At 39.9% G+C, this 24181-nt stretch overlaps 2 protein-coding genes across 7 annotated transcripts; both read right to left on the bottom strand.

The window, feature by feature from the left end:
• Positions 1-940: 940 nt before the first annotated feature.
• Positions 941-20973, bottom strand: hoxd3a (homeobox D3a). Of its 6 annotated transcripts, XM_032568304.1 has the most exons (5): positions 9174-9824; positions 7877-9082; positions 6208-6267; positions 4174-4753; positions 941-2664 (listed from the first exon to the last, which is right to left on the bottom strand). In XM_032568304.1, exons 4-5 carry the CDS (start codon positions 4673-4675, stop codon positions 1913-1915), a joined length of 1254 nt encoding a protein of 417 aa, XP_032424195.1. In that variant the 5' UTR covers positions 4676-4753; positions 6208-6267; positions 7877-9082; positions 9174-9824; the 3' UTR covers positions 941-1912. The 6 variants fall into 6 exon arrangements, with proteins under 6 accessions (XP_032424195.1, XP_032424193.1, XP_032424198.1 ...); XM_032568302.1 differs by lacking the exons at positions 7877-9082; positions 9174-9824 and adding an exon at positions 20629-20973; XM_032568307.1 differs by lacking the exons at positions 7877-9082; positions 9174-9824 and adding an exon at positions 20629-20971 and having other exon boundaries at positions 4189-4753.
• hoxd4a (homeobox D4a) lies at positions 13120-15564 on the bottom strand. The gene is made up of 2 exons (XM_032568308.1): positions 14068-15564; positions 13120-13666 (listed from the first exon to the last, which is right to left on the bottom strand). The coding sequence occupies exons 1-2, from the start codon at positions 14465-14467 to the stop codon at positions 13368-13370; spliced, it is 699 nt and encodes a 232-aa protein (XP_032424199.1). The 5' UTR covers positions 14468-15564; the 3' UTR covers positions 13120-13367.
• Positions 20974-24181: the final 3208 nt, after the last annotated feature.

Here is a 24181-nt window from a genome sequence, read left to right as displayed (position 1 = left end):
GCTGTCTGGCATGAGGGAAAGTTTAAGGGAATGAAAGTGACTGTGAACCTGCGCAGATTTAAAGCCGCTGATCATTTCTGTGACAAGAGTTTCATTTGCCTTCATGCGCTCTTAAATCGCAGGATCTATCATCTTATAGAAAACCAGAACATCTTACTTGCGCTCTCTCTCTCTCTCTCTCTCTCTCTCTCTCTCCCTCTCTTTTTAAATTCTCTCCCCCCACCATTCAAGATTGGCTCGGTTAGAAATGTGTTTCTTGGATTTGGAATGCAAATGCTTTGTTCACATGGAGGGGGGAATCAGCGAGGAGCCTGAAAGCGACGAGTTTTTGATTAATGAGCTTTGAAATGGCTCTCCAGGAGCAATAAAGGATGAACTGCTCTTTCTACCCCCTCTCTCTCTTTCTCAGGCACACACACACACACCGCCGCGTCTCTCCCAATGTCAAAGCACCACCGTGTATTTTATTTTTCTTTCTCTGTCTCTCTCTCTCCCTTTTTTATTTTATTGGCACCTATCTGCTTTATTAGTATTTTGAAATCAATTAAACCGCCAGCGATTACTCTCCGCTCTTTACTGGAAAAGCTTATTTAGTCCTTTCTATTGCACGAGGGAGGAAGGCTAATCATGTGGCCGAGTCTTAAAATATGATAAGTGACATGTGGAGGATGCAATAAGCCCATAGACTCACTTCCCTTCATACCAATAAAACATCAATATTCGCGAGAGCCTTTTATTCCGCTAAAATGCACTTTACATTGGGAGCATAGAGTCGTCTGATGAGTTTTAGATATCCTGGTGTCTAATTATTGATCGCCTCTGTCTGTTTGGACTGTACAGTGAAGGCTGTGGGTCAATAAACCTTCGTCGCGCTGCTACAGTGGCAGCAAGGAGACACTGCGGCGTTTTGTACAGAGACCAACAAATCTCAACGAGCAAATACAAGTTTAAGCACTTTATTTACAAAATGTTAAACACAATAAAATAGAACATTTCAATATCATCGGGGTTTCATAAATTTATGGGTGTCCAACTGAACGGAATAACAATGGAAGACAAATAATTCTAACAACAAAAAATGAAACGCAAAGGACTACACAAAATGACATGCTGGTGTGCGTAATATTTGATTTTTCGATAGTCTACGTTTCGCTTAAGGTTTTGACACGAGATTAACCGTGGACATGTTTACTCGCTATGAAATGCCCCCATTTGTCTCAGATTTATACAATTAGAAATGCTCCTTCCGCCATCAATACTTGGTAGCATTTCTGCAAAAAAAATACACAAACCCTGTTTTGCCCAACAAGTGCACCGCTCTGTCCGATCTGGCAACGGAAATCCACACTTATAAATACTCGCATAATAAACGATAAATAATGTGCAATACAAAAGCAATTAAATAATTAAATAGGCTGTATGCTATAGTGCCGGGGATTATGCAAAATTAATGACGCAATAAATAAATAGGGTGAGGAAAAATGAGACCCTTTAACAAGCAGACAATTTTTTTCTTCTTTTTTTCCCCCTAAAAATCTTTCCATCTAAGGATGAGCTTCTACTTTTTTGTGATCTACAAGACTTACCTTCAAGTAACGGCATGAAATATTCAGTCAAACATTGCGCATTGCACTTGAGAATAAACAAAAAGGGAAAGAAAACAACAAAATAACTATTAACAATCAGGCTAGAGCTTCTCCAAATTTTAAGAGAAATGGACAAAGCTGTATTATTTAGAAAATAATTACACAATAGCATTAATAATAATATCAATAATACTGTCATAGTACACACGGCTCACTCGGAGCATAGTTAATAGTCTAGTGAGGTAATAAAAAAGAGCGCAACGTAATTTGGCACGCACGCACGCACACGCACACTTACACACGCACGCACAAGAAACGTCATAATATTACAAATGCGTCAGCTTAGGCGCTTCCTGAATCCTTCCCTGAGAAACTTGGTGAGAGGTGAGGTCTGTGTACGTGGGGTGGGGGTCACACGGTCCGTGGTGGTGGTTTCCTGGGATTTGAGCGGCACAGCTGTAGTCCACGCTGGTGGATGATGGGTGGGGGAGATGGCCGAGGTTGAACATGGGGCCCGAGGCTGGCATGGAATCAACAAAGTTCCCACCCACGTACACGGGGCTGCCTTGCAAATTGGCGTTGGCGAAGCCTCCGTTGCTCTGCATGCTGTGGTGTTCGTATTCGGAGCCCGGGTAGCGCTTCTGCTGAGGGATACAGCCGCCCAGCGGCGCCGTGTACGCGGCCAGGCCGTACATGTTCTGTTGGGGCTTGGCGAAGGGCGGCGGCGAGGGCGCGTCGTAGCTCAGGCTGTTCACGTTTTGGAGCTGGCCCGCGTATCCGGTGTGATTGGGCCCGCTCAGCGGCGGGCTTCTGTCCGGGGAGTGTCCCATGGGGGAGTGCGCCAGCCCCTTTGACTTCTGGTCCTTTTTATATTTCATCCTCCTGTTCTGAAACCAAATCTTTATCTGACGCTCGGTGAGATTCAACAGATTGGCCATCTCCACCCTCCGTGGACGACAAAGGTAGCGGTTAAAGTGAAACTCCTTTTCCAGCTCCACAAGCTGCGCGCTGGTGTAAGCAGTTCTGACCCGCTTGGAGGCTGGTCCGGGCGGGCTTTTCTCATCACTCACCTCCCCACCTGAGGAGACAAATCACAGCATCTTAGCGTTGTCGTGCAACACGAAAAGCAGTTCATCTGAAGTGTAAAAGTGTTAAGGCCCAGACACAAACAGCGCCGGCTCAAGGTTGAACAAGGCCAGGGGCGTTGCCACACATGGAGGCAAACAGGGGCACAAAATCTAAATATTAACTCCAGACTCATGTTTCCAAATCAGCAGACTGGAATGAAAATATTTGCTAGATTATTAATGTTATCTTAAGTGTGTCATTCATGTTATTCAATAATATTTACTGCATGTTTTTCTAAGTATTATATTATTTTTAAGCAATATTCTAAATTAGTTTTACTCCGTTATATGCTTTACTCAATTATTGCTGTTCTTTAAAGTGACTTATAAATAAAGTTAGCTTAGCTAACCTGGTTTTCAAATAGATTGAAGGGAACCACATTTATGAACTTTAGTCAATTTTTCTACTGAATTTATGACCTAAACCAACATCATTTGTTTGTTTGTTTGTATTTTTTATGGAAGAACAAACTCCCTCTTAGATGTGAAATAGACATCATGTCTTGTGGCTTCCAAATTTGGAGGAATATCTACAGAATTTCTTAAATGCTTTGAACATTTATAGTAAAAATGCAAACAAAGCTGTCTTCACAATTCAGTCCTGTTTGCACAAGCAGTACTGTGCATAATTCATTGGTCTTTCCTTATTCCTTAATATTTTTCTTCAAGGTAATTGGACTTTCTAATGGTTTGTAAATGAACTTTTTGGCACTTTGTTGTTTAAAGGTTGCAAATCTTTGATGCAATTTGATAAATAAAATTTGTGGTGAAAATAACATATTTTCCAGCTCATGTATAAACCAGAAGGTGTGATTGCAGTTGCCAGGTGAATGAGGGTCAAAGCAGGATTTCATTTGGGGGCAACTTTCCAGTTACACCCTCCAGCCAAAACAGCACCTTTGGCCTCAACCTGCTTAAGTTAGTATTTTTTGGATTCACTAGAACTTGTCTTATGGTTAACCAGAGATTGACTAAACTGGCCATAATGCAGAATGCTCTGCTTACTATTAAGTCAGCCACTTTAAATTATTTAGTAAATTAACAGCACACCAAATAAAATGCCTGTTATTAACATTTTATTTATTCCAATGTTTTATATTCGATAATGAGTCTATGAAGCTTGCCTGAGCTCAGAACATAAGAGAAATAATATGATCAGACATGGCATTTATTGTTCATCATGTTCCTAATTAATTTAGTATTTGGTCTGCTAGAAGACATTTTTTCGGGTTTTTACTCAGCTGAGTTTAGTTTATACAATAAATATTAGACAAAAGTGGAAAATGCTTAGAGGTGGACAGTCATTTCCACAATGACTCTGCTAACACATCTTTCAGCTTTGGAAACTTTCCCTGGAAATGTGTCATCAGCATGCTCTCCTGGGACCAATAAGAGTAAAGTTTGCCCATACCTTAGGCCGGCCCTGCATGCTATCCACACACTCATACACTCATACGCACCATCAGGATCTCTACCTGCAGCAGCGCAGTTGTTGTTGCTCTTCTGCTTTGAGTTCTGCCTAGTCTCCTTCATCCAGGGGAAGATCTGCTTGGTGAGGGCCGGGGTGGCTGGGCCCGACGCGCTGTTGTTTGGAGACTTCTTCTTCTGGGATGTGGAGCTGTTGGAGCTCGGGGAGGCTGCAGACAGTGGGGGTACCTGCTGCTCAGAAATACTGTTCGCTTGGCTGCTGCCACTGCTGCTGCTGCTGCTGCTGTTGTTGTTGTTGTTGTTGCTCTGACTGCTGCTTTGCCGCATGCAGTCCCCGTTCAGGTCACTGTCTTTAAGGGCTGGAGGTGGCCTGACAGCAGAGGTTTGAATAGGACACACAGAGCCTTGGTAATCAGTGTCAATGTTAGGAGCCGGGTAGGACTGGTGAGCAGGGCCATAGCTGTAGGAGTCTGGTTTGGGGTAGGTGTAACCTCCAAACAGTCCAGAGTTGTCATAGTAGGTTGCCTTCTGCATTTTGTGGATTCAAAGCCACAAAATGGGTGTTGATTATTCACGTGATTGGTGTTTCCCACAGTTGCTCCAGTCTGTGAGCTGTAGGCAGAAACACATCACTCTTTACATCTGCACCATCTTTAATGTGAAATACAAATAATCAAAAGTCAGGATTGCACAAAGCGAATGGCCGTGGCTGCTCCTCAAAACCTTCAAGTGAAAACTCCAACAGTTTACCAGCTTCAAAGTCTGGCCGTTTGGCTATTTTTTTTTCTTTCCACAAAGCAGTTAAAGTTTAACTTTTTACTAAAAGGGACCCTCTGGGAGGCTTTAGTAGTCGCTCACAAATAAGCTGAATCAGCATTTGTCACACACATACACACAATGCCCTTTTCACTAATCACAGGCCTCACAAAGCCCGCCGCGCACTAATTGTTGTTCCGTGCACACGCATTCAAGGGTCCATTTTTACGCAGGCGAGAGGCTGATATTAAAAGAATTATGAAGGGGGGAAGTGGGCTGTACGTGAGCGTGCACGAGGTGAACGTGCGTGCACATGAGCGAGAGAAAGGGAGGGAGCGAGTGATGGAGTTAGGGTGCGTTGGTGGCACATAAATTTTTCATTATGGCTTGCGCATGTCACGTTTTTATGTTCCCAATGTTATTCACAGTTTATTTATTTATTTATTTATTATGTATTTTATGCTTTTCTATTTTACTTTGCTTTCAGAAATAATTTTTTCCAATTTTCTATCTATTTCAGTACAACAAACTAAATAAATAAATACATAAATGAAAACCAAAGTAGAAACGTCAGAAAGACTCCTTTTTACTGTACATTGATGTCTTCGGGGGGTCTGCAGTTTTCGCCGCGCATTACAATTGCACCTGTCAGTGTGGACCGCGGCGAAATTTATGGCCGCAAATGTCCTGGTTGTAAAACGGCCTTAGAGAGGAATGGAAAAGCAAAACACTCCCAGTGAGTCCGAAGCCCCTCAGAAGTGCGAAACTAAGCGTAGGAGGAAGTCTGAGGGAAAGCATTTCATAGCTGGCAAGGTTTCCACCGTTTATAAACGATGCTGCGTCCAGTCCGTCTCTGCAGTGCGAGCCAGCAGCTCTGGCTGGAAAACGGAGCCTGTTTTTAACCTTAGAGTGTGATTTACAGGAGCATCTTTTGGATAAAATTGCGATTCCAAAATTCGACTTTTTTTCCTGCCCAATTTACGCATTTTATTTTTATTTTACAAGTAAAGTTTGTAAAAAATAAAAAATAAAGAAAAAAAAAGAAAGAAAGAAAAAAATGGACTGGAAAAATTTCCCCACCAGCTGGATTTAATTCTTGTTTTTGTTTGCGAACAAATTGAAACGTGCAGAAACTGGGACTCTGCGTAAAGAATTACGAGCAGATGCAAAGCCGAGGCCATCCTTCATGTCTGCCTTTGATTCCAGCCTCATGTGCTGGGAGCGTAAATGTGCAGCGTAGTAACGAATCACCTTGTTAGCACTTGGCTGAGTTATGCATCTCCTATATTAATTGAAGAAATGTTACTCACCGAAATCTGCGCGGATCTCTTTTATGTCGCTCACACATTCATCACCGCCTCCATCGCGACCTGGAACACAAATAAGGGTTAAAAAAAAATATCTCATTGGGTGACTTGCTTCTTTGTTTTCTTCTTTATTTTATTTTATTTTGAATAAAAATATAATATGCATTTTATGTTCATTTAGACATTAAATATTTATGTTTTTTTTTTATTTATATGAGCTGAAAGACAAATATTCAGTTAATTTAAAGCTTTAAAATAGAGTAGCAGAATAATCTAAAACCCATAAAATAACCATTCAACTTTTTTTTTTCGTTCTTGTTCGAAGAATGAAATGTCTTACATGTGCACTTTCGCACAAAGCGGCAGGCCAAATATCCAGCAGCCATAAGCGTTTTAGGTGACCTTTGGGTCATTCTGTATTAAGCCAAAGTTTAATGAACAACGAGGATTTTTGCCTTCAAGTAGCTAAAAGTCTCCACCAAATTCAGATTAGCTTCTGGGCGCTGAGAGAGCCAGGAGGACACCAAGGGATGGAAAATAAATCTCAAGATTTTTCATTTATTTCCTTTCAATCGCCATGAGGATCCATGCGTAAAACATGATGGGATTTAAACATTTCTTTCTTCCCTTTTTTTTAAAAAAAATTCTGCTCATTATTTTTATTTTATTTTATTTTGTGAAATACGTTAGGAGACTCGGTCGATAATATGCGCCCTCCAGTTGCTGTTGAGCGCCCTAAGTTACTAGTAGCAGACAAGCCTCCCTTTTCACACGAACTGTGTTTTTCGCCTACGCGTTGTCACGGTAAGTTTGCTCCACACAATGCGTCGGGACTCGGAGTGGAGTGTTATTATCTCACGCAGTCGATCGGACCTTCCGAAATTCCCTCGATATCTCAGTTTCACCGTCCTGTGCAATTTAGATTAAATTTTAAAAAATATATGTATATATAAATAAAGGAGGAAACCGAAGATAATCAGCCTTTGTTCCAAAATCATTTTGTAGTATTTGCAAGAGATACATGAAACATTTATTGTTTACTACAGAATGGCTATAATTTAGAAATTTGTCTGATAGTGAAATCATGCGTTCTGGCATTAAATTAAAGAACACGTATGAGTTGAAGTTTAGTCTCAACGCCTGTCGAGTTGTTTAACAGCAGACAAAATCTGGATAAACGAGGGAATAAACATTCAGTTGTCGAACTATTAACTTTAAAAATATCGTTAATCTATTGTTGTTGGTCGAAATCCTTAAAACGCGCCCAGTATGAATCCGCGCAAAACATACAACGTTGTAGTCTGACAAAGCCACATACAGCTGAAACCACATAAATCACACCAAACGCCAGTGTGACGATAAGACAACAAATTAATGTGATTTACGATCCAAGAGTCAAAAAAGAAAAGTTCCTCTCCTACTCCTTCTTCTTCTTCTTCTTCTTCTAAGCAGGCTTTCATAATGGGCTGAAAAGCGCAGAACTCAATCTGTCGATACAATTTGAATGGAAAAATACATTGTATATAAACGGTTATAGGAAGAGATGGGTGCTCCATATCCGCATATTTAACAAGCCTCACCTCCTTGGACGGAAGGCATCATAATATGAATAATCCTTTGCATTGTATTAACCCGCGGTTAAAGGTTGCTTTCTCGCCATGCAATTGCTTACCTGCGAATCAATTCATCATAAAGCGGCTGCCTCTCAGCTCTGACTTCCTCTCCGTGCAGCTTCTAGAATAAATCCTTCACTCCTCTTTTTTTTTTCCTCCCTGTCTGCAGACGATGCTGTCCTAAACCTGATCTTGCTGTTTTTCAGACATTTCCATACACCGGTTGGAGACAGTATTCCCGAAAGAATGGAAGGACTCGCGTTCAGCTACCAATAAAAAAAGCGAACAAGGTATCCTTATTCCAAGGAAGAGGGGGAAAGGAGAAAAAAAAATCCACTGGCAATCAATCAACCAGTGAGATATCGAGGATAGGCCTGTGTAGATTGGGGATATTTTGGGGGGCTTGTTTCTGAAGCTTTTATGATGACAAATAAAATGGCACTGCCTTTTAGATACAAGCATATATGTTCACGTGATTTGTTCTCGTCTTCAAACGGGGAGCCCTTACCTCACCGGTCCATTTTGATAAAGGGTGGCGTTTATGTGCTCGTCTGAGGTGTGTGATTGGTAAAATGGCCCTACTTCTTCTTTGAATATAAAGGACTGCAACACAGTTTTACAACTTCGGAATGGTTTCTGTCGTCCTGTGTCCATTTTAGTCCATCAGTATTGTTTTTTTGTTGTTGTTGTTGTTGTTGTTTCAGCATTTTTGCAATGCATTCGTGTACAATGTCAAGTCAATTTCACGTTGCAATGGTGCTAATGTTTTGAAAGAAATCCAGGACCTCTACATATTTGGAGGGATTTAGTAATAAAACGAAGGAAGGACGCATTTTATGCCTCACCAAATAATGGAGAGTGGCGTTTCTGGAGAACACTGGTTTGACATGTGCGAGTTTTTAATGATTTATGAAATAAATGACATGTGAGCTTCTCTTGCAGCTGGTCGTGGATTGTATTCAAATAAAGCAAATTATCATCCCGCGTTTGTTATTTGCGTGTGTGTGAGGGGGTGCGTGTGTCTGTGGTGTGTGTGTGTGTGCATATATGTGTTCGTCTGCCTTAGCACCGTGGTTGCAGCACAAAGAGTCACAAGAGCATGCTTGCCTTCTCCTGTGTTGTCTTCTGCATTAATCACCAAATAAAGGGAATGCTCGATGCCAAGTAAAAAACCATCAAATGCATTGGAAAAACCAAACTGGATTAGCAGAGGAGGATTTCAAAGCCGCAGGCTGGCTGCTTGGTTTAGCGGCGGGTTGTCGTCGCTGCAGAACAAGGGAAGAAAAAAAGGGGTTGCAGGGCTGGTACAGCGTCGCCGGCATATGTTCGGAGGGGTAATAAAAGTGAAAGATTTACAGTTTTCGGCCGGCCCCCCAGACAGGCTCGCTCGCACCCTTTCAGGAATTACTGGGAGTGATTTACAAGGAGGCAGAGCTGTCAGGCTGTCCAAACTTCCAGCACTTCTGAGGAACCGAAAGCAAATCATGCCACTCTAAGAATAAAAATAATACGGGGGGGAAAAAAGGCCGAAAACACAAAAGGTACACGAGTAGTTATTCATCTTCTGCTGTAGTAAACTATACCTCAGAATTACCTTAAAAATCACAGCCTGGCTTCATTTTAAAAGCTCTCGTATGAAAAATATCCAGTCCACGTTTTGCGCGTTTGCTTAAGATATAACAAAACTCTGACTTGAAATGAGAAATAAATTAGCTAAAACTCCATCTTCTCTACAGAAATGATTTTTAGGCTTCTGCGATTACTCCCCGACATTTAGTCAAATGTCCATGCAGAGACAGCAAGCCAGTCATCTCTGGAACTGGAAAGACATTTAATATTATTTAAAACAGGGAATAAATGCGCTTGTAGCGACCATAGACCACAGTCTAAACAACTGCGCCTATGCAGGAGCGCACACATCAGAGAAAGGAGGTGCAATTCATCAAATATCACAGACATTTGATATCGTCATTTGCCAGGCTGAGGCAACATGAAAAATGCTGAAATATTTACCTACCCGAGCATCCATCGGTTCAGAGCCGCAGCTAACAGTCGCGCCGAGTATCGGATATTATTTTCTTTGGAGGGGGGATCTCTTCAGTTTTCAACTCTGATAGAGTCCTTGCGATTAATGACGACGCCGTGTTTCTAGGGGGACGTGCTGCATTAATTATTTAGACAATCACGTGGTTGGAGAACAGAGAAGCGGAGTGGTATAGTCTCTGGATTATATCTCTGAATGCAGACGGCGCACTTTAATATATCTTAAGGGGGGGGAGGTTGGTTGGTTGGTTGGTTGGTCGGTCGCCTGTCTGGCTCACAGAAGCTTCTGCGAAACCAACAGCTGGAAATCAAATATGGCCGGATGGAGAGCAGCGGCGCTGTTCCTGTGCACTGGGTGCAGTGTCATTGAAAATGGCACTGCCTTTGGCTCCCATTTATTGCTGTTCAGACATGTAGGTCAGTGTGGCTGCACACTGTATAGTATAGTAGGCTGCTCTGACCTGATAACTGAGGGGCGTTTTATTTTCAGTTCTTGTTGCGATTCCAGCAGCTGCAGATTGTATGGAGGGATTCCTCCATAAATTGAAACCCACCAACATCACAGTTATGCTAATAGACTATTAAGGCATGCTGAGTCCCCGAGATCACTTGTGCAGGCATCCCTTTACCTCTGCATGTTTATGACATGTTTGTATTGCGCATTATAGTTTGAGAGCATGACCCAATCTAGATGATATAGAGATGGGGGGGGGGAAACGCGTGTGGCTGCGGATTGTCTTTCCACATGTCTGTTCATGGCCGCTTTGTTTGGATCAGAGCTGATTCTGTAGTGTGGGGGGTCGGAGGTCACCGCTGCAGAGAGTCATCCTCAATAAAGCAGCTCAAATAAAGTATGCATCTCTGCTCTGTGTCTTTGTATGGTAAAGGTGGAAACGAGTCACAGCTGACTTAATATGGTATTGGAGAGATATGTGTGTTATTATTATTTTTTCTTATTTGGGTTTTAGTTAACTGGAGAGAATAACGTGAAAATTCTTACAAATTTTATTTGTAAGTCTTAAGTAACGTTTTCTTTGGAATTAAAACGGAAACAAGAGCATTAACTGTGCACAGTTAACGAAGAAGTTTTTACGCGCAGCATGCGCTCCAGTTGATAAGAGCAATCCGGGCTTTTCACTTGATTATACTGAACATTTGTTGTGGTTATTGGAGGGGGTTTATTTAAACATTATTATGTAGTTTAATCACTGTGTTACATTGCTTGAGTGTCCACATGTTTTGATTTTTTTTTATTTTAATTTCATCTGGGAAATAAAAATAAACAAATAAAAGTCTGTAAATGTTTAATATGATCTCCTTGAATATTTTTAGGTCTTTTCAACCTTTTCCAAACCCTTTCCTTAAAGACTTCGATGCAAATCTACAGATTCTTTGTCTAACCTAAGTTAAATAAAAGTCCTTATGTGTGTACTTTGTCGTAATTTGTCCTGTCTTAACCTGCGCCTGCGTTTGGTGTAGTGAAACACTCGTATAAAAGAGTTTATTCACAACTACAAAAATCACACCTGAAAACAAGAAACACAGAAGAGGGAACCCCCTTTAGTGTCAAAACAGAGCTTTCCGCTATCGTGCAAGTGAAACATTCTTTGTTAGTTAAAGTCATAATTTCCCAGGGAAGGCCTAATAAGCCCACGCAGCGCGCATTTGCTCCATTTGTGAGTTTTTTCTAAAATGCTCCACGTGCTTAGCTTCAAACTTGCAAAAACGCTATATATATATATATATATATATATATATATATATATATATAAGCCCAAAATTTGATGCAATTCCATTCCAACAGCTGCAGATTTTTTTAAACAGTCACAAAGATCGTATGTAGCCCGTCGGTTAAGGAAGCGTAGTTTCCTCGAAATCTGTCTTTTGTTTGTCTTTGCCGCGTGAAGAAAATAAGCATCCAGGAGAAAGAACCTTTTTGCCAAATATTCAAATGAATAATCAGTAGAAATCTTTATTTTTATATACTTCTCACATTTCAAAGCACCGTACAAGGTAAAAAGCATTTACAAAAATAAAAATTGATGAAAAAAATTGCATATTGATTAATGCAACACGACAAAATACAAATCAGAGCCTTCTCGACAGGGGGAGGGAGGGGCGGTAATATAAATACTGTTAAAATACGAGTAGGACTGTGGAACTGACTGGCCCTTTACTGTGAATCAGGTTTAGCTTTGTTTTAAACTGTCCAACTGGCTTTTTCCCCCCATCCAAACAAAAATAGCGCCTGGGAGAGAAAAAGCTGCCTGTCCGGCGGGTCAGGGGGTGCTGGGGTCAGTCCTTGCGGCTGAAATGTGTCCCCTGGATGAACCTGCCTCTGCTGCTTTTGTCGCTCTTCGATTCTAATACCTTTTCAGTTCTCTGTTGAGGAAGACTTCAGAAAAGAGACCTTCATACTGGGAAAACTTCTGGGTCTTTTTTTCCTTGTTGTCCGAGGACAATGGCGGTCTAAAACAAGAATTATCTGCCTGGAAACCTAACCTGAAAGAAGTCCCTCTTCGCCCTCGGTTTGGTTTGGTTTTTAAAAGATTCTCATCTGTAACTAAATTCTTCATGTTTGTGGAAAGCCATGCTAAAAATGCACAAGAACCAAACCTATTATATAAAAAAAAATATAACAAACTTTGATCGAAAGTGTTTTTAATGAAAGTGTGTGCTACGCGAAAATGTTTTTTTTTTTCATCAAATAAATAACGAATTATCAAGGAAAACATAGATATATATTCCTAAATATTCAGGATTTGGGAATATGCTCAGAAAGAAATACAGATTTGGTGCCATGCAAGAACAAATGATCTTTCACGTGAGAGTTTTCTGAAAATGTACACTGTTTACAAAGGTGTCAGGAGAGATTTATAAGGGCACTCGGAATCCTTCACGCGCAGGAATGTCTTAGGTCTGAGAATAATATACGAGCTACGAACATTTTTACAAAATAAGTTAAAACAAACAAGTTACGAAAAGAAAGTTGCTTTTTTTTGCAAAGAAAGGTCAATGAGTGTTTATGCAAATATCGTTTTCTTCAAGTACCTAAGTTGTGCGTTTTCGTGGATGAAAAAGTGAAAAAAAATATGTGGAATTTTGTATCTATTCGCCGCATTGCTGCACTATAATAAAATAAAAAAATATATATGGCGACGTAAAATTGACGTGAGAGGGGAAAAAAGGTTTAAATTCGTGAATTTGAACGGGTTTTATATAAAAATTGTCCAGATAAAGAAAAATACTGTTTTTCTGACTGAGGAAATCAATAAAACAAAATAATAATTAAAAAAAACTAAAATGCAAAAAAAAAAAAAAGTTGAAACCTCTCAGTAATACAAAATGATTGATTTTCTGACACAGTCTTGAGTCAAAATTGCTGGGATATTTTTTGTTAAATTAAAAAATAATGCTCAAACGACATCAGTCCATGCAGAAGTCAAAATGCAGCCTTTGTCTTCGTTTATGTACAAATATTCGTCCTGAATCCTCCTCCTCTGTCCTTTATAGCGCTGTTATATCAGTCTGGTTATCCTTTTGAATGTTCTGCAGATGGCCGGAGGCCGGCGCCGATCTGCCTTTGGTGTTGGGCAGCTTGTGGTCCTTCTTCCACTTCATCCTCCTGTTCTGGAACCAGATTTTGATCTGCCTCTCGGACAGACAGAGTGTGTGGGCGATCTCGATCCGCCGCCGCCTGGTCAGGTACCGGTTGAAGTGGAACTCCTTCTCCAGCTCCAGGACCTGCTGCCGGGTATATGCGGTTCTGGAGCGCTTGGGCTCTGATCCCGTGTAGTCCGGGTTCACTGGTTTGGAAAAACAACAAGAAGTGGAAGAAGGAGAGCAGAAATAGAGTTACCAAATGTTGCCAAGTGGAGCATGAAGACAAAAACAACATGCTACAACAGAAAGTAGATGTGAGCAGTGCGCAAAAAAAAAAAAAAACAACCTTAAGGAAAGCAACCCCAAAGAAGAAGCTCCCTGATTTTTATTTTCTTTTAAAAATATGGGTTTAAACAGATTTCCCTCAGATTAAATAAAATCACTAGCGGCTAGTATGTTCTCTCAGAAGCTTTCTGTGGCCTATTTCCTGAGCTATAAAAATTTATGACTTGTGTAATTGTCTGGGCCTTTCAAAGACGCCCATAAATATTACATTAAATGACTTCCTATAACTACCAGGAGGCAAAAAGGAGGTAAATCTTACCGGTAGTTACGTGAACTTTCTTCATCCAGGGGTAAACTACTGCAGGTTGCTTGGCTTGGAGCCCATTTTGACTCTTTGCGTTTTGCTGCTGGCCACAAGTCCGAGCTCCGGCCGTTTGGACCGGGGGGCCCTGCTCAGTCTGTGCGTCAAAGTGGGCAGTGTGGCCGGCGTGACCCCGTGGCTGCACCGCAGAGTCCGGCACAGTGCTGCAGCTAAACGGCTGCTCTGTGTAGTTTGACCGCGGGTAGAGGATCCCTGGGTGTTGGAAGTCCGCGTCCTGCGCCGGGCTATAGAAGTCCGAGCCCTGCTCAGGTATGTAGTTATTCTGCGAGTATTCCTCGCAGGGAGGAAATTTGGGATCCACATACTTAGAGTTCACCATATACGAACTCATGGCCATTAATTTCTGAAGGTAGAAAATACTAATTTTTCTCGAGTTGTCTTTTTTTCCTCTCCTCCATAGAGCCCTCCTACTTGGTGTCAACTGAATAAAGTTAGCGAACCATGTGACCAGAGCGGCCAATGGAGGTGATGCGGGTCCAAACACGAGTAAACATACAACTGAACGCGCTTTTGCCTAAATGAAGACACACCTAGATAAGACTCATGAGAATAAACAAACATATCAATCTGCTGCACAGCGACAGGGAAATAAACACTAAAAGTTACACGTGCACGAAAAACACAAATTCAAATCCATGTATTGTTATGAGAAAAGGAGCATAGAGGAATAATTTTAAAAAAAAATCTTGCATGTGGATGTTTTATCCAAGTATCCAACTATATATATATACATATATACATAAAGATAGATCAGTTTCTTGAAGGCATGGTGTTCAACAGAGGAAGCAACAAAAGGTACAAAAAGCCCCTTGGCATAAAAGCAGTGAAATAATGACTGGGGACAATTGATGGACAGTGTCTTTGTCATGAAGGGGTCATCCAAAAGTTACGCCAATCTCATCCCTTCATCTGCCCCTGTCTCCCTCTCTCTTTTTTTAAAAACTGTCTCAGGCTCCTATTGGGCAGCGGCAGCAACAGCACTCCTCTCTGCAAATCAATAATGTTGAGACACAGGAGCCAAAAGCCACAGCTGGAGCGGGCTGCAGCTTCTTTTACTAAATGCATTTGGAGCCTCACTCCAAAAAAGAAACAGTAAAGTCCAAAACAGACACTTTCCTGATCAGATTATTCGCTCTCATCGTGATCATATAGAGTTTCTGTGAGTAATGTGCTGTTAAGATTTACCAGCGCTATCACTGTAACAACACTTTGGGCCCTCAACAGCCTCAGACGCCCATAACTCAAGGAATCGAAGTTTTTTCATCGACCATATACTCCCCTAGAAACGAATCTGTGACTCTGATTCCATCACACAAATTTGGTTCTACAGGGTATATATAGACGACGGGAAGCGAGACTCTTCAATTTTAGACATCTTTTTTTGTTTCATATATTCAGCAAAAAGCATGCAAATGAGATAAGATAAGATAAGACAAGATAAAATAAGATAAGATAAGTTAAGATAAGATAAGAGTGTGTTGAAAAGCTCCAGCTCAACATGCCAAAATATTATGCATAAAATATATAACGATGTATATATACAGCACAAAAGTTCAAAACTATCTGCAAAGCAACTGGGACAATTACAATGTCTTTTTATATTCAATGTGCAAATCACAATTACCCAATAAATGATCACAGTGGAAACCACTCAGTGGACTCAAATAAAACACCAAGTTTCAAATAAGGGAACTGAATGCATGTAATAGAAAAATTCTTTCTTATTTGATAATTTAGTCAAAAATAGGAAAGGCTATGGGCTCAGCCCTACCACGAGTCAAATTTACTGAATTTATTCCCATTTTCATCAACCAAAGTTGTTTCATTTATCATGGAATTGATATTGGTAATTTGGAAGAAACTATTCAATTTGGACTAAAAGCTGAAAGTTTTAGTCCAAGTGGTACTTTTACACTGTGGTGGAAAAGTACTCCTATATATCAAACGACTGAGACAGTATTAAAAAAGGACAAAAAAAGTTCAGTTTTGGAAACATTTGCCTAGTTTTTAAAACCATAAATGTTGTATTGCCGATTTGTGAAAAATGCAAAACCTTTGGTTATAAATAAATAAATAAATAAATAAAGACTACTTCTAGCCAAAAATGTAAAAAATAAAATAATAATTTAAAAAAACCTTCAGTAATCTTCGGTTCCCCTTTCATTCATCTCAAGTTCATCCCTATACAGAAACTCACTCCTCCTACGAAAAAAAGAGAGAAGCAAAAATAGGGGGGAAAAAAAGTTTTACATATCTGAGAAAAGGTTTTACTTTCCCAAACTTGTCGTTGGGATTTAACGTTGAGCCTATTGTCAGAAGGCTCTGGACCACTGAGGAGATAAGCCCGTTTGGCTGCTGGATCATATTGAGGCTCTTATCACCGACGGGCCGAAAGATGAGGCTAAAGGCCAGCAGGGTCAAACCGAATCATTTACAAAACTATCAAAAACTTTAATTATTTCTACTGCTACTGACAGCTGAAAGGGGTGCAAAAGTTTACCAAGCCCTCGCCAGCCGTTACCCGAAGCAGGGAGGCGCGCCCCGGAGAGAGGCCTGCGCTGAAAAATTGTTCTACAAATTAAATAAAACTAAGAAATTTTGCTGAATTCATTCTTTAAACCCAGCTGACGTACGTATTTATCAAAGTGGAACCAATCAACATCATAATAACAATTAATATTAAATGTTTTCATGGTGGTTTGTTTATTCAGTTCGAAAACCAAATTTTAATTTATGCTTTAAAAAACTCGACCACGATCATACATAAGTAAATAAATAAATAAATAAATAAATAAAGAACGTAGTTGGCACATTTAACGTTTACTGCTTAGCGATGAATTTGAAAATGATGTAAATGTTTTGTCGTGTTTATTAAAAGAATTAAATGTCATAACGAAATCAAAATGAAGCACAAGAAATTGAAAGTCAGTTTTTGGGAATAAACTCTATGTTTTAGAAATTAATTTAGCTGCAAAAAAAAAATAAACTACCAATAAGGGTCTTTTTCTGTGCCAAAGTTATCAATTTAAACAACAACAGATGTAAATGCTAAAAGTATAACATGCAAAAGATAATCTGGGTAAAAACCTCACATTTCCCACTTCGTGTTTCAACATTTTTAAGACGCGCTGACCTGCCTTTCACCTTCCCCTGCCAGTCCTTTAGACGGGTCAAAGCCGAGAGACTGACAACAAAGGGAACGATAAAGTCAGCGTTTCCTGCAGCTTGAGCTAAAGCAAAGGCCAGTCAGAGCGTCTGAACAGCTTTTCAATTATTCTCAAAGTTTGTTCGCTCGGAAAGTGGTTGGACAGCGAAGAAACAGAATTGACTGAAAAATAAAAAGCAAAATAAATCTCAAATTGTCGGTGAACTTTGCAATATTTCTTACTATTAGATCATTGATGAATAAATACAAATAAAATTGTTGGGTTTTTTTTATTCATTATTGGCCAGAATTCCCTTAAAGTTAAAAAAAAAAACGTAGGCATATTAATTAGGCTGCGAATAAAGCATGCTTTATTTATTATATATATAAAAGCATCACAGGCAAAATATGAATAAAAAAACGAAAATACGTCGGGGGGAAAGTGACACAAAATAACATCTGTTTGTCGTAAATCCCAATTTTCTTCATGTCCTTATCTGGCTAAATGTAAGTTCATATGAAGACAGGCAAGTGAATTTCGACTTTTCAACACAATAAATAGAAAACAATAGATTTTCATCATAAAATCCGAAACATACAGCTTAGCTTGGCATCCCAAGCTGCTTTCTGACAAGGTGATTCGATCCAAAGTAACAACGTCAAGCCCAATATCCTCACAGCAGCTAGCTGCGTTTGCTTCCAGCCCTGCGCAGCTCCGGCTTTTACAGACAGGAAACGGCTCTGTCTGAACATTACGCATGTGACATCACACGCCCATATAGCACAATGATAAAACAGAGCTTACCACGGAGACCGCAACACATGGCGCACCGTGCGCCAAAGCGCATCCACTGCGAAGGAGGATAAAATTCAGCCCGATGGAGCTTCCCTCTCTGTCTGTCATTGGGAACACTATTCCAGCCCATCTGGACGCGCTCACTAATACACAATGAGAATTATATTTTGGCTTGTCAAGTCCCAGGCCATAAAACAAACTTTAATGGCGTCACGTGCTTCCTCACAGCCATTCACAACGCCGCGCGGGCCCATAAATAATCCTCAAAGTTGCACTTACTCAATAATGCAAATTGCATTAATATGAGCCGCAGGAGGGGAAAAGGAGCAGAAATTAAGAACCAGAGTGGAGAGGAGGAAAAAAAAAAAGGATACGACTTATTTAATTTCAAGTACAGGCCATTTAATTTTACAATCCTAACACCTAATCATTGATATTAATAATAATGCAAAATGATGGGTGCTAAGTTATTTGATTTAATAATGGAGGTTTGTTTTATTCTTCATTCAAGCTTGGGTCTATGGTGAAGCTCCTGCCCTTTAATTTCCTTCTAAACAGTCTCTCAAGTGCATTTATTTCACAAGCGAGCCTGTCGCAAGGCTGATGTCACTCATTCTCCATCCAATCTCTGGCTGCAGCGCGTATTTGCTCCTCCTATCATCTTCTGACCAACTAGAAGGACTCCAATCTTGCCGAAATCTGCTTACATCCGTGCACTGCTGTTTTAATTACTGATTCGTTCCCTTACCTGTAGATTCTAATTATTATTCTAAACACGCTGTTTGACTTTTTAAGTCCATGTAAAATGCGTCATAAAAACGTCCTATCGCAAATATGGGTGCCTCTCTGTGAAAATGATCTCTATTTTAAAAGTTATTTTCTACAGCAAAAATAAATTAAAAAAAAATACAATCACTTTCTGTCTGCACAAAGAAGTGACCGCATGAGGTAAAATGCGCCCACGTGGTCTTTGTAGATCTTGCATCACTCAAAGCAGCTAAAGATCATCGAAAAACTGTGAAACTAACACTTTTTTCCCCCCCAAAAAAACCCCACTCAGAGTTGAGCTTGATCACGTGACTTCTGTCTCGGCCACTCGCTGTTCGCAAGAAGCAGCGTATGAAGCAGGTGAGCGTTTGAGTGTTGGGCAACAGCGCCTTCTGCTGGAATTTTACCAGCCAGTCCCACTGCTGATGTATCCGCACAGCAGGGCCAAACAACTATGGTAACGCAGGATGTTCAATGATGCAGAGGTGACTCAGTAGAGAAAAATAATTTTTCAACAATGAAAAGCTGGGAACAAAGACATCTGTAATTTCAAATATCAAATGGCCCAACGAAAGAGTACAGTTGGTTTACTGTATATTCAGATGTATTCAGAATGATATGATATGACAAAATGTGAGGTCATGCAAATGCAATGTTGTCATGTTTTCAGACTCCAAGTGCTTGAGATAAGAGCATAAAAGGTGACAGAATCATTAAAAGACTGATTTTTGCTGTAATTGTCAAGGAAAACTGCGTACCAAATAAATCTCAGAATTAAAGCATTTTTGAATGAAATGATACAAATAAAACACCTAAACATATTATTCCGATGTAAACTGAAGTGAAAATCCATTAATAAATGACTAACGACATTTAAAAAACACAATTTGCCTAAAACGGCCTCTCTCCAAATATCACACTAATGGTAAATAATCCAACACAGTATGAAAAAGTATATCAGTTTGAAATATGAGGCGGCGCACCTGTTTAATTCTGTTCTAGTGTTTAAAGTAATATCGTCATTATCCTTAAAACCCATGAACGAATTGTCAAAGTAGGCGCTGCCTAATTTTCTCCAGATTCTATTTGCGCCTGTCCCCCGTTGCAGAGTCCATTTTGCCGCATTGCAGTAAGGCTGTAAATACTTTCGCAGCTGCCTGTCAGGCTGCAGTGAAATACTGTCTTTGTTCAATTGGCCTCGTCTCCAAGCAGCTGAAAACAGCCCTGAGAACTGGACTTCTTATGTTGGACTGTGCAAATGTGGAATATATTAACAAAGGGCTCCTTTTATGTGTCGAACACAGGATTCGAGAATTGTGGTATAGCGTGAAGGTTCCAGCGGACTAGTTTGTAGTTTTTATTGACTCCCAAGCATAAAAATGCATTCAGATTTGACACATATGGGAATGCAATAAGCAGCATGCATGTATAGTAAAAGGCAACTGGGAAAATGTTCAGTTAAATACAATCTAGCTTAATGGATAGATCAGTCGGAAATCCGAGCAATATTTCAGCACATTGTAAACAAGCTCCATTATACAAATTTCAATCGTTTATTTATCAAACTTTTTTATTTTCCTTTCAGGGAGCATAAACAGTAAATGATTTCAATCCGTTCGCTTTGACAATTTCTGCAGCTAAACAACAATCCCAATGCATTTTAGCACACGTCGCATCACACGAAATTACCTAAGTGGCATTACCTCACTGCTAATTTACATGACTAATGAAACAGGAAGCTGTCAGGCAGTGGACACGCACAGGCGCGCCACACACGTCAAAATCTTACCTGCATTCTGCAGAAAATCCGCTTTTATTCTTTCATCTTTGCCAAAGCAGCGCATTTTGAGCAAAGCACCGATGAGCTGTTGCTGCTTCTCTGCAAATGGACGGAGGGATAAAGCAGGAGCTGTTTCCGTGTCGCTCATCTCGGGGAGCTCTTAGTGTGCGCAAAAAATGCGCCTATCAGATCAGACGCTTTTATGAAACGAACGGTCAGAAATTTTAAACGGATGGGGGGGGGAGAAAAGCCGTCTGACTCGTTTTGGTTTTAACGCCGTATGGACGCGGAATGCAGTGAGGGGGTAAAAGTCGCCTGGGAAATCAGGAAAAGGGCCATGAAGACGTTTGCCTCTCACACATGACCAGTGGCATCCAATGACAGGCGATGGAGGCGCATAAAAAAGCTCTATTGCCGAGTTGTAAATTGTCCTCTCACAAAAAAGGAATTTGGACTGCAGCAATTCTCCCCAGCTCTGCGCATAATGAAGAAGCCCTTCAATGTCCTCCACGCACAAAGCTTTCCACACTGGTTCTGTACTCAGATAGTATACATTATAGTTTGCATTTTATACTATACAGCGAGATGCGGGGCCTAATTCTTTTTCTTTTCATTTTTTTTAACAGCAAATGCAAAAATAATAATACAAATAATAGTATAATAATAATAATAAGGCATAATTAAATTCTTCGGATGATTGTTTACTTGTTTGTTAAATATTGCAATTTCTATCTTAAACTATCGCTTATAAAAAGTCTAAGCCATAAATTTAGAAAACATTTTGGTTCAAATGTAGAATAAAAAAAGGCAGACAACACATTTTTAGCTTAAATTTCCCCAAAAACGAGTAGCCCTACAAAATATATTATTTTAATTTGTACCTGTTTCAAAAAAGAAAACAAAACCTGAAAACAAAACAACAACAAAAGCACAAACGACCACTCTCATTTATAATGTTTGGGCACATTTCTTTTGGCCTTTTTGACGGGGGAAAAAATCGGCCTGTGCGCATTTTGGGCATTGTCCTCTTTGCAGCTTTTTCCAACAAATAAGAGTCAACATCTGATTCCGTGAGAATATTCTCACACTGCTGACCCTTGAGATTTGCTGGCTAAATAGTAAGGCAACCACAGTTTCATGCTTGTGAGCATTCCTAGCCAGCTGCAAAAAAGAGGAATTTCCTTCATTTCATTCCCGTTCAGCTTGGTGGCAGCCGGAGTCAGCTCTGTGGGATTTATTGTCAGACTGTAGCTCTGGTTTCCTGCATGTGCTTTCAGCAGTGCTTTCTTGTGGACGTGGAGACTTGTGCGACTTTACATTTTTGTTCCATGTTTCATGAATGGAAAACAACGGATTAACGTTCAAATACTGGTCACTTCTTGTTCCAATGCTGAAGTCGTCTGACGTCGGAGAGCCGCCATGTTGCAGCGGTTTCCATTGATCTCCAGTAGATCGGATTATGCAGCAAAACCAAATGGACACAATGGCTGGTGTATTACAGGAACTTGGTTCAGATTGATCTAAAAACAGAATAGAGCTCAATGGAAATAAGACATAGACACGCCTCTTGATTTCTGTTTTCTGTGCGTTTGCCTGCGTTCGAGAGAGTCGATTTTTTTTTTTTGAAAGGCGAAATCAAATTTTTCCAGAACTGCATATTATCCTCAGAGCTATGATGCCGTGGAGCTTTATTGGCTGAATGCGAGGATGCTTTTCATTTAATTATTTCAAAGAAATGGGCTTCCTCCCCCTTCCATTCAGCTTAAGTGGGGGTGGGTGTTTGGTGGATGGATTTAATTGCACAGCTCCAGCACTACTGGACACCTAAGGCTAATAAAAATGTTACAACCAGATCAGCCCCCCCACACCCTTTCTCTTCTGTTCTTTCCCTACTTTCCATCTCAGTTGAGTTGGAGAATGTACCAAAATCAACATCCTGACGAACTTTCTGCAAGAATTTCTCTTTGTGAATTTGCGTCATGCTCGAATTGCTTTGGTTCATCTTTGTTGACTCGGTTTTAACAGACTGGAGACGCGCACAGAGCTGCAGTGTACAGCGAAATCATGTAATTATGATCAAATATTGACATGTTTTAATGTCTGGCATGAATATTAAAATAATCCAGTAGAAAATATCGAATATGTGGGAAACCGTCCAATTTTTTATATTATCTAAATAACGATGAAATATTTCACAATTTTTTCTTACCAGTAACTTATTATTAGTATTGTGTGTTTTTCGTCAATATGATAACTACACGGCTGGGACAAGACATAAGCGAACTGAGCTGCTGGTTAGTTGGCTGGACAGAACTGATGTAATTATATAAAAAAGAAGCGGACATGTAAGCGGATGGAAACTGTTGTCAGAAAAGGTCCAACCAAGGACCAGGCTTGCAAATTAGCTTGTGGCTATAAAACGTACGCATAAAACAACAGCTGATTTGTTTTTAACATGTAATACAGTTTACTGTGTTGTCTTTGAATAATTAAACTTGAATTGAATGGAACAGAGCAAAGTGTTTTGTTGTCAAACTGTTGTTTCTTATACTGAACTTTCCTAATAAGTGTAATCACCTAAAAAGCAGAAGTAAATGCAAAAGGATCTGAATTTAAGTAGAATTTAAGTTTATTTATTTTACTCATTTCTAAAAGTAATCTATATATTTTTTACAACATTTGATGTCAATGCAGCTTTTGAAAATTGGACTAAAATTCTTACTGATTCATGTGTTGGTATAATCCACAAACACCAGCAAGAAGGAAGCATCAGTTGACCTGCGGTGTCTGAGGGCAAGGCCTAAATAAAATGTTTTTTGTTTTTTTTTCTGGGCCCCTTGCCCTATTAAACAGGCTTTGGATAGCTAAGTGTTTTATTTTATTTTATTTTATTTTATTTTATTTTATTTTATTTTATTTTATTTTATTTTATTTTATTTTATTTTATTTTATTGGATGTCATGCTTGCCACTCACAGTCCTTCCAGGACTGAAAGAGACATGGGAGAAGATTCAAATCGATATGGATCACAAACTAATATCATGAGAACATTATAAACATAAAGCCAAAAACGACAACAATTAATGAAATAGCGCTTTGTTTATTACCTACATATTTTCTAGTGTCTCCTCTGAGATACTGAAAACTCTTCAGATGCAGGATTTTTTCTCTTCACTTATTATTACACTAAGTGGGTGTGTATCCTTCCGCAGTGCGTTTCTGTTTTCCTTCGCTGTGTTATTTCAACACATTCTCACTCCCGACTCGTCATATATTGGCGAGTTGGGACGATTTCTGACCATGCGTAAAAAAAAAAAACCCTTTCAGCCTCAGAAAGCTGCTCCAGGCTTTGCTCTTTTTCTGAGTCGACTTCTATTCTATTCAATCGAACAGAAATATAACGAACCGAATATAATTTACTCAAATAGGCTGGAAACGAGCAACGGCAGTTCAACTAAGCGCAATTATGCAGATTTGACCAAAAAACCGAACTGAAATACAAACATCGAGTTTTCTTCTTATAGAACAATATTTCAGTTGTTAGGCGTTTGTAATCCTCTTA

Source organism: Xiphophorus hellerii, chromosome 7 (genome assembly GCF_003331165.1).
Source record: "Xiphophorus hellerii strain 12219 chromosome 7, Xiphophorus_hellerii-4.1, whole genome shotgun sequence".
Taxonomy (NCBI): Eukaryota; Metazoa; Chordata; class Actinopteri; order Cyprinodontiformes; family Poeciliidae; genus Xiphophorus; species Xiphophorus hellerii.
This window is presented reverse-complemented; position numbering and strand designations above follow the sequence as displayed.

Bases quoted from the DNA above. Each gene is read 5' to 3' on its own strand.
- hoxd3a (XM_032568302.1), bottom strand. From the start codon at position 4,675: ATGCAGAAGGCAACCTACTATGACAACTCTGGACTGTTTGGAGGTTAC. The intron at 2,665-4,173 runs GTGCGTATGAGT...TTGTCTCCTCAG, and splicing joins TGCAGGTAGAGATCCTGATG to GTGGGGAGGTGAGTGATGAG.
- hoxd4a (XM_032568308.1), bottom strand. From the start codon at position 14,467: ATGGCCATGAGTTCGTATATGGTGAACTCTAAGTATGTGGATCCCAAA. The intron at 13,667-14,067 runs GTAAGATTTACC...TTTCCAAACCAG, and splicing joins GAAAGTTCACGTAACTACCG to TGAACCCGGACTACACGGGA.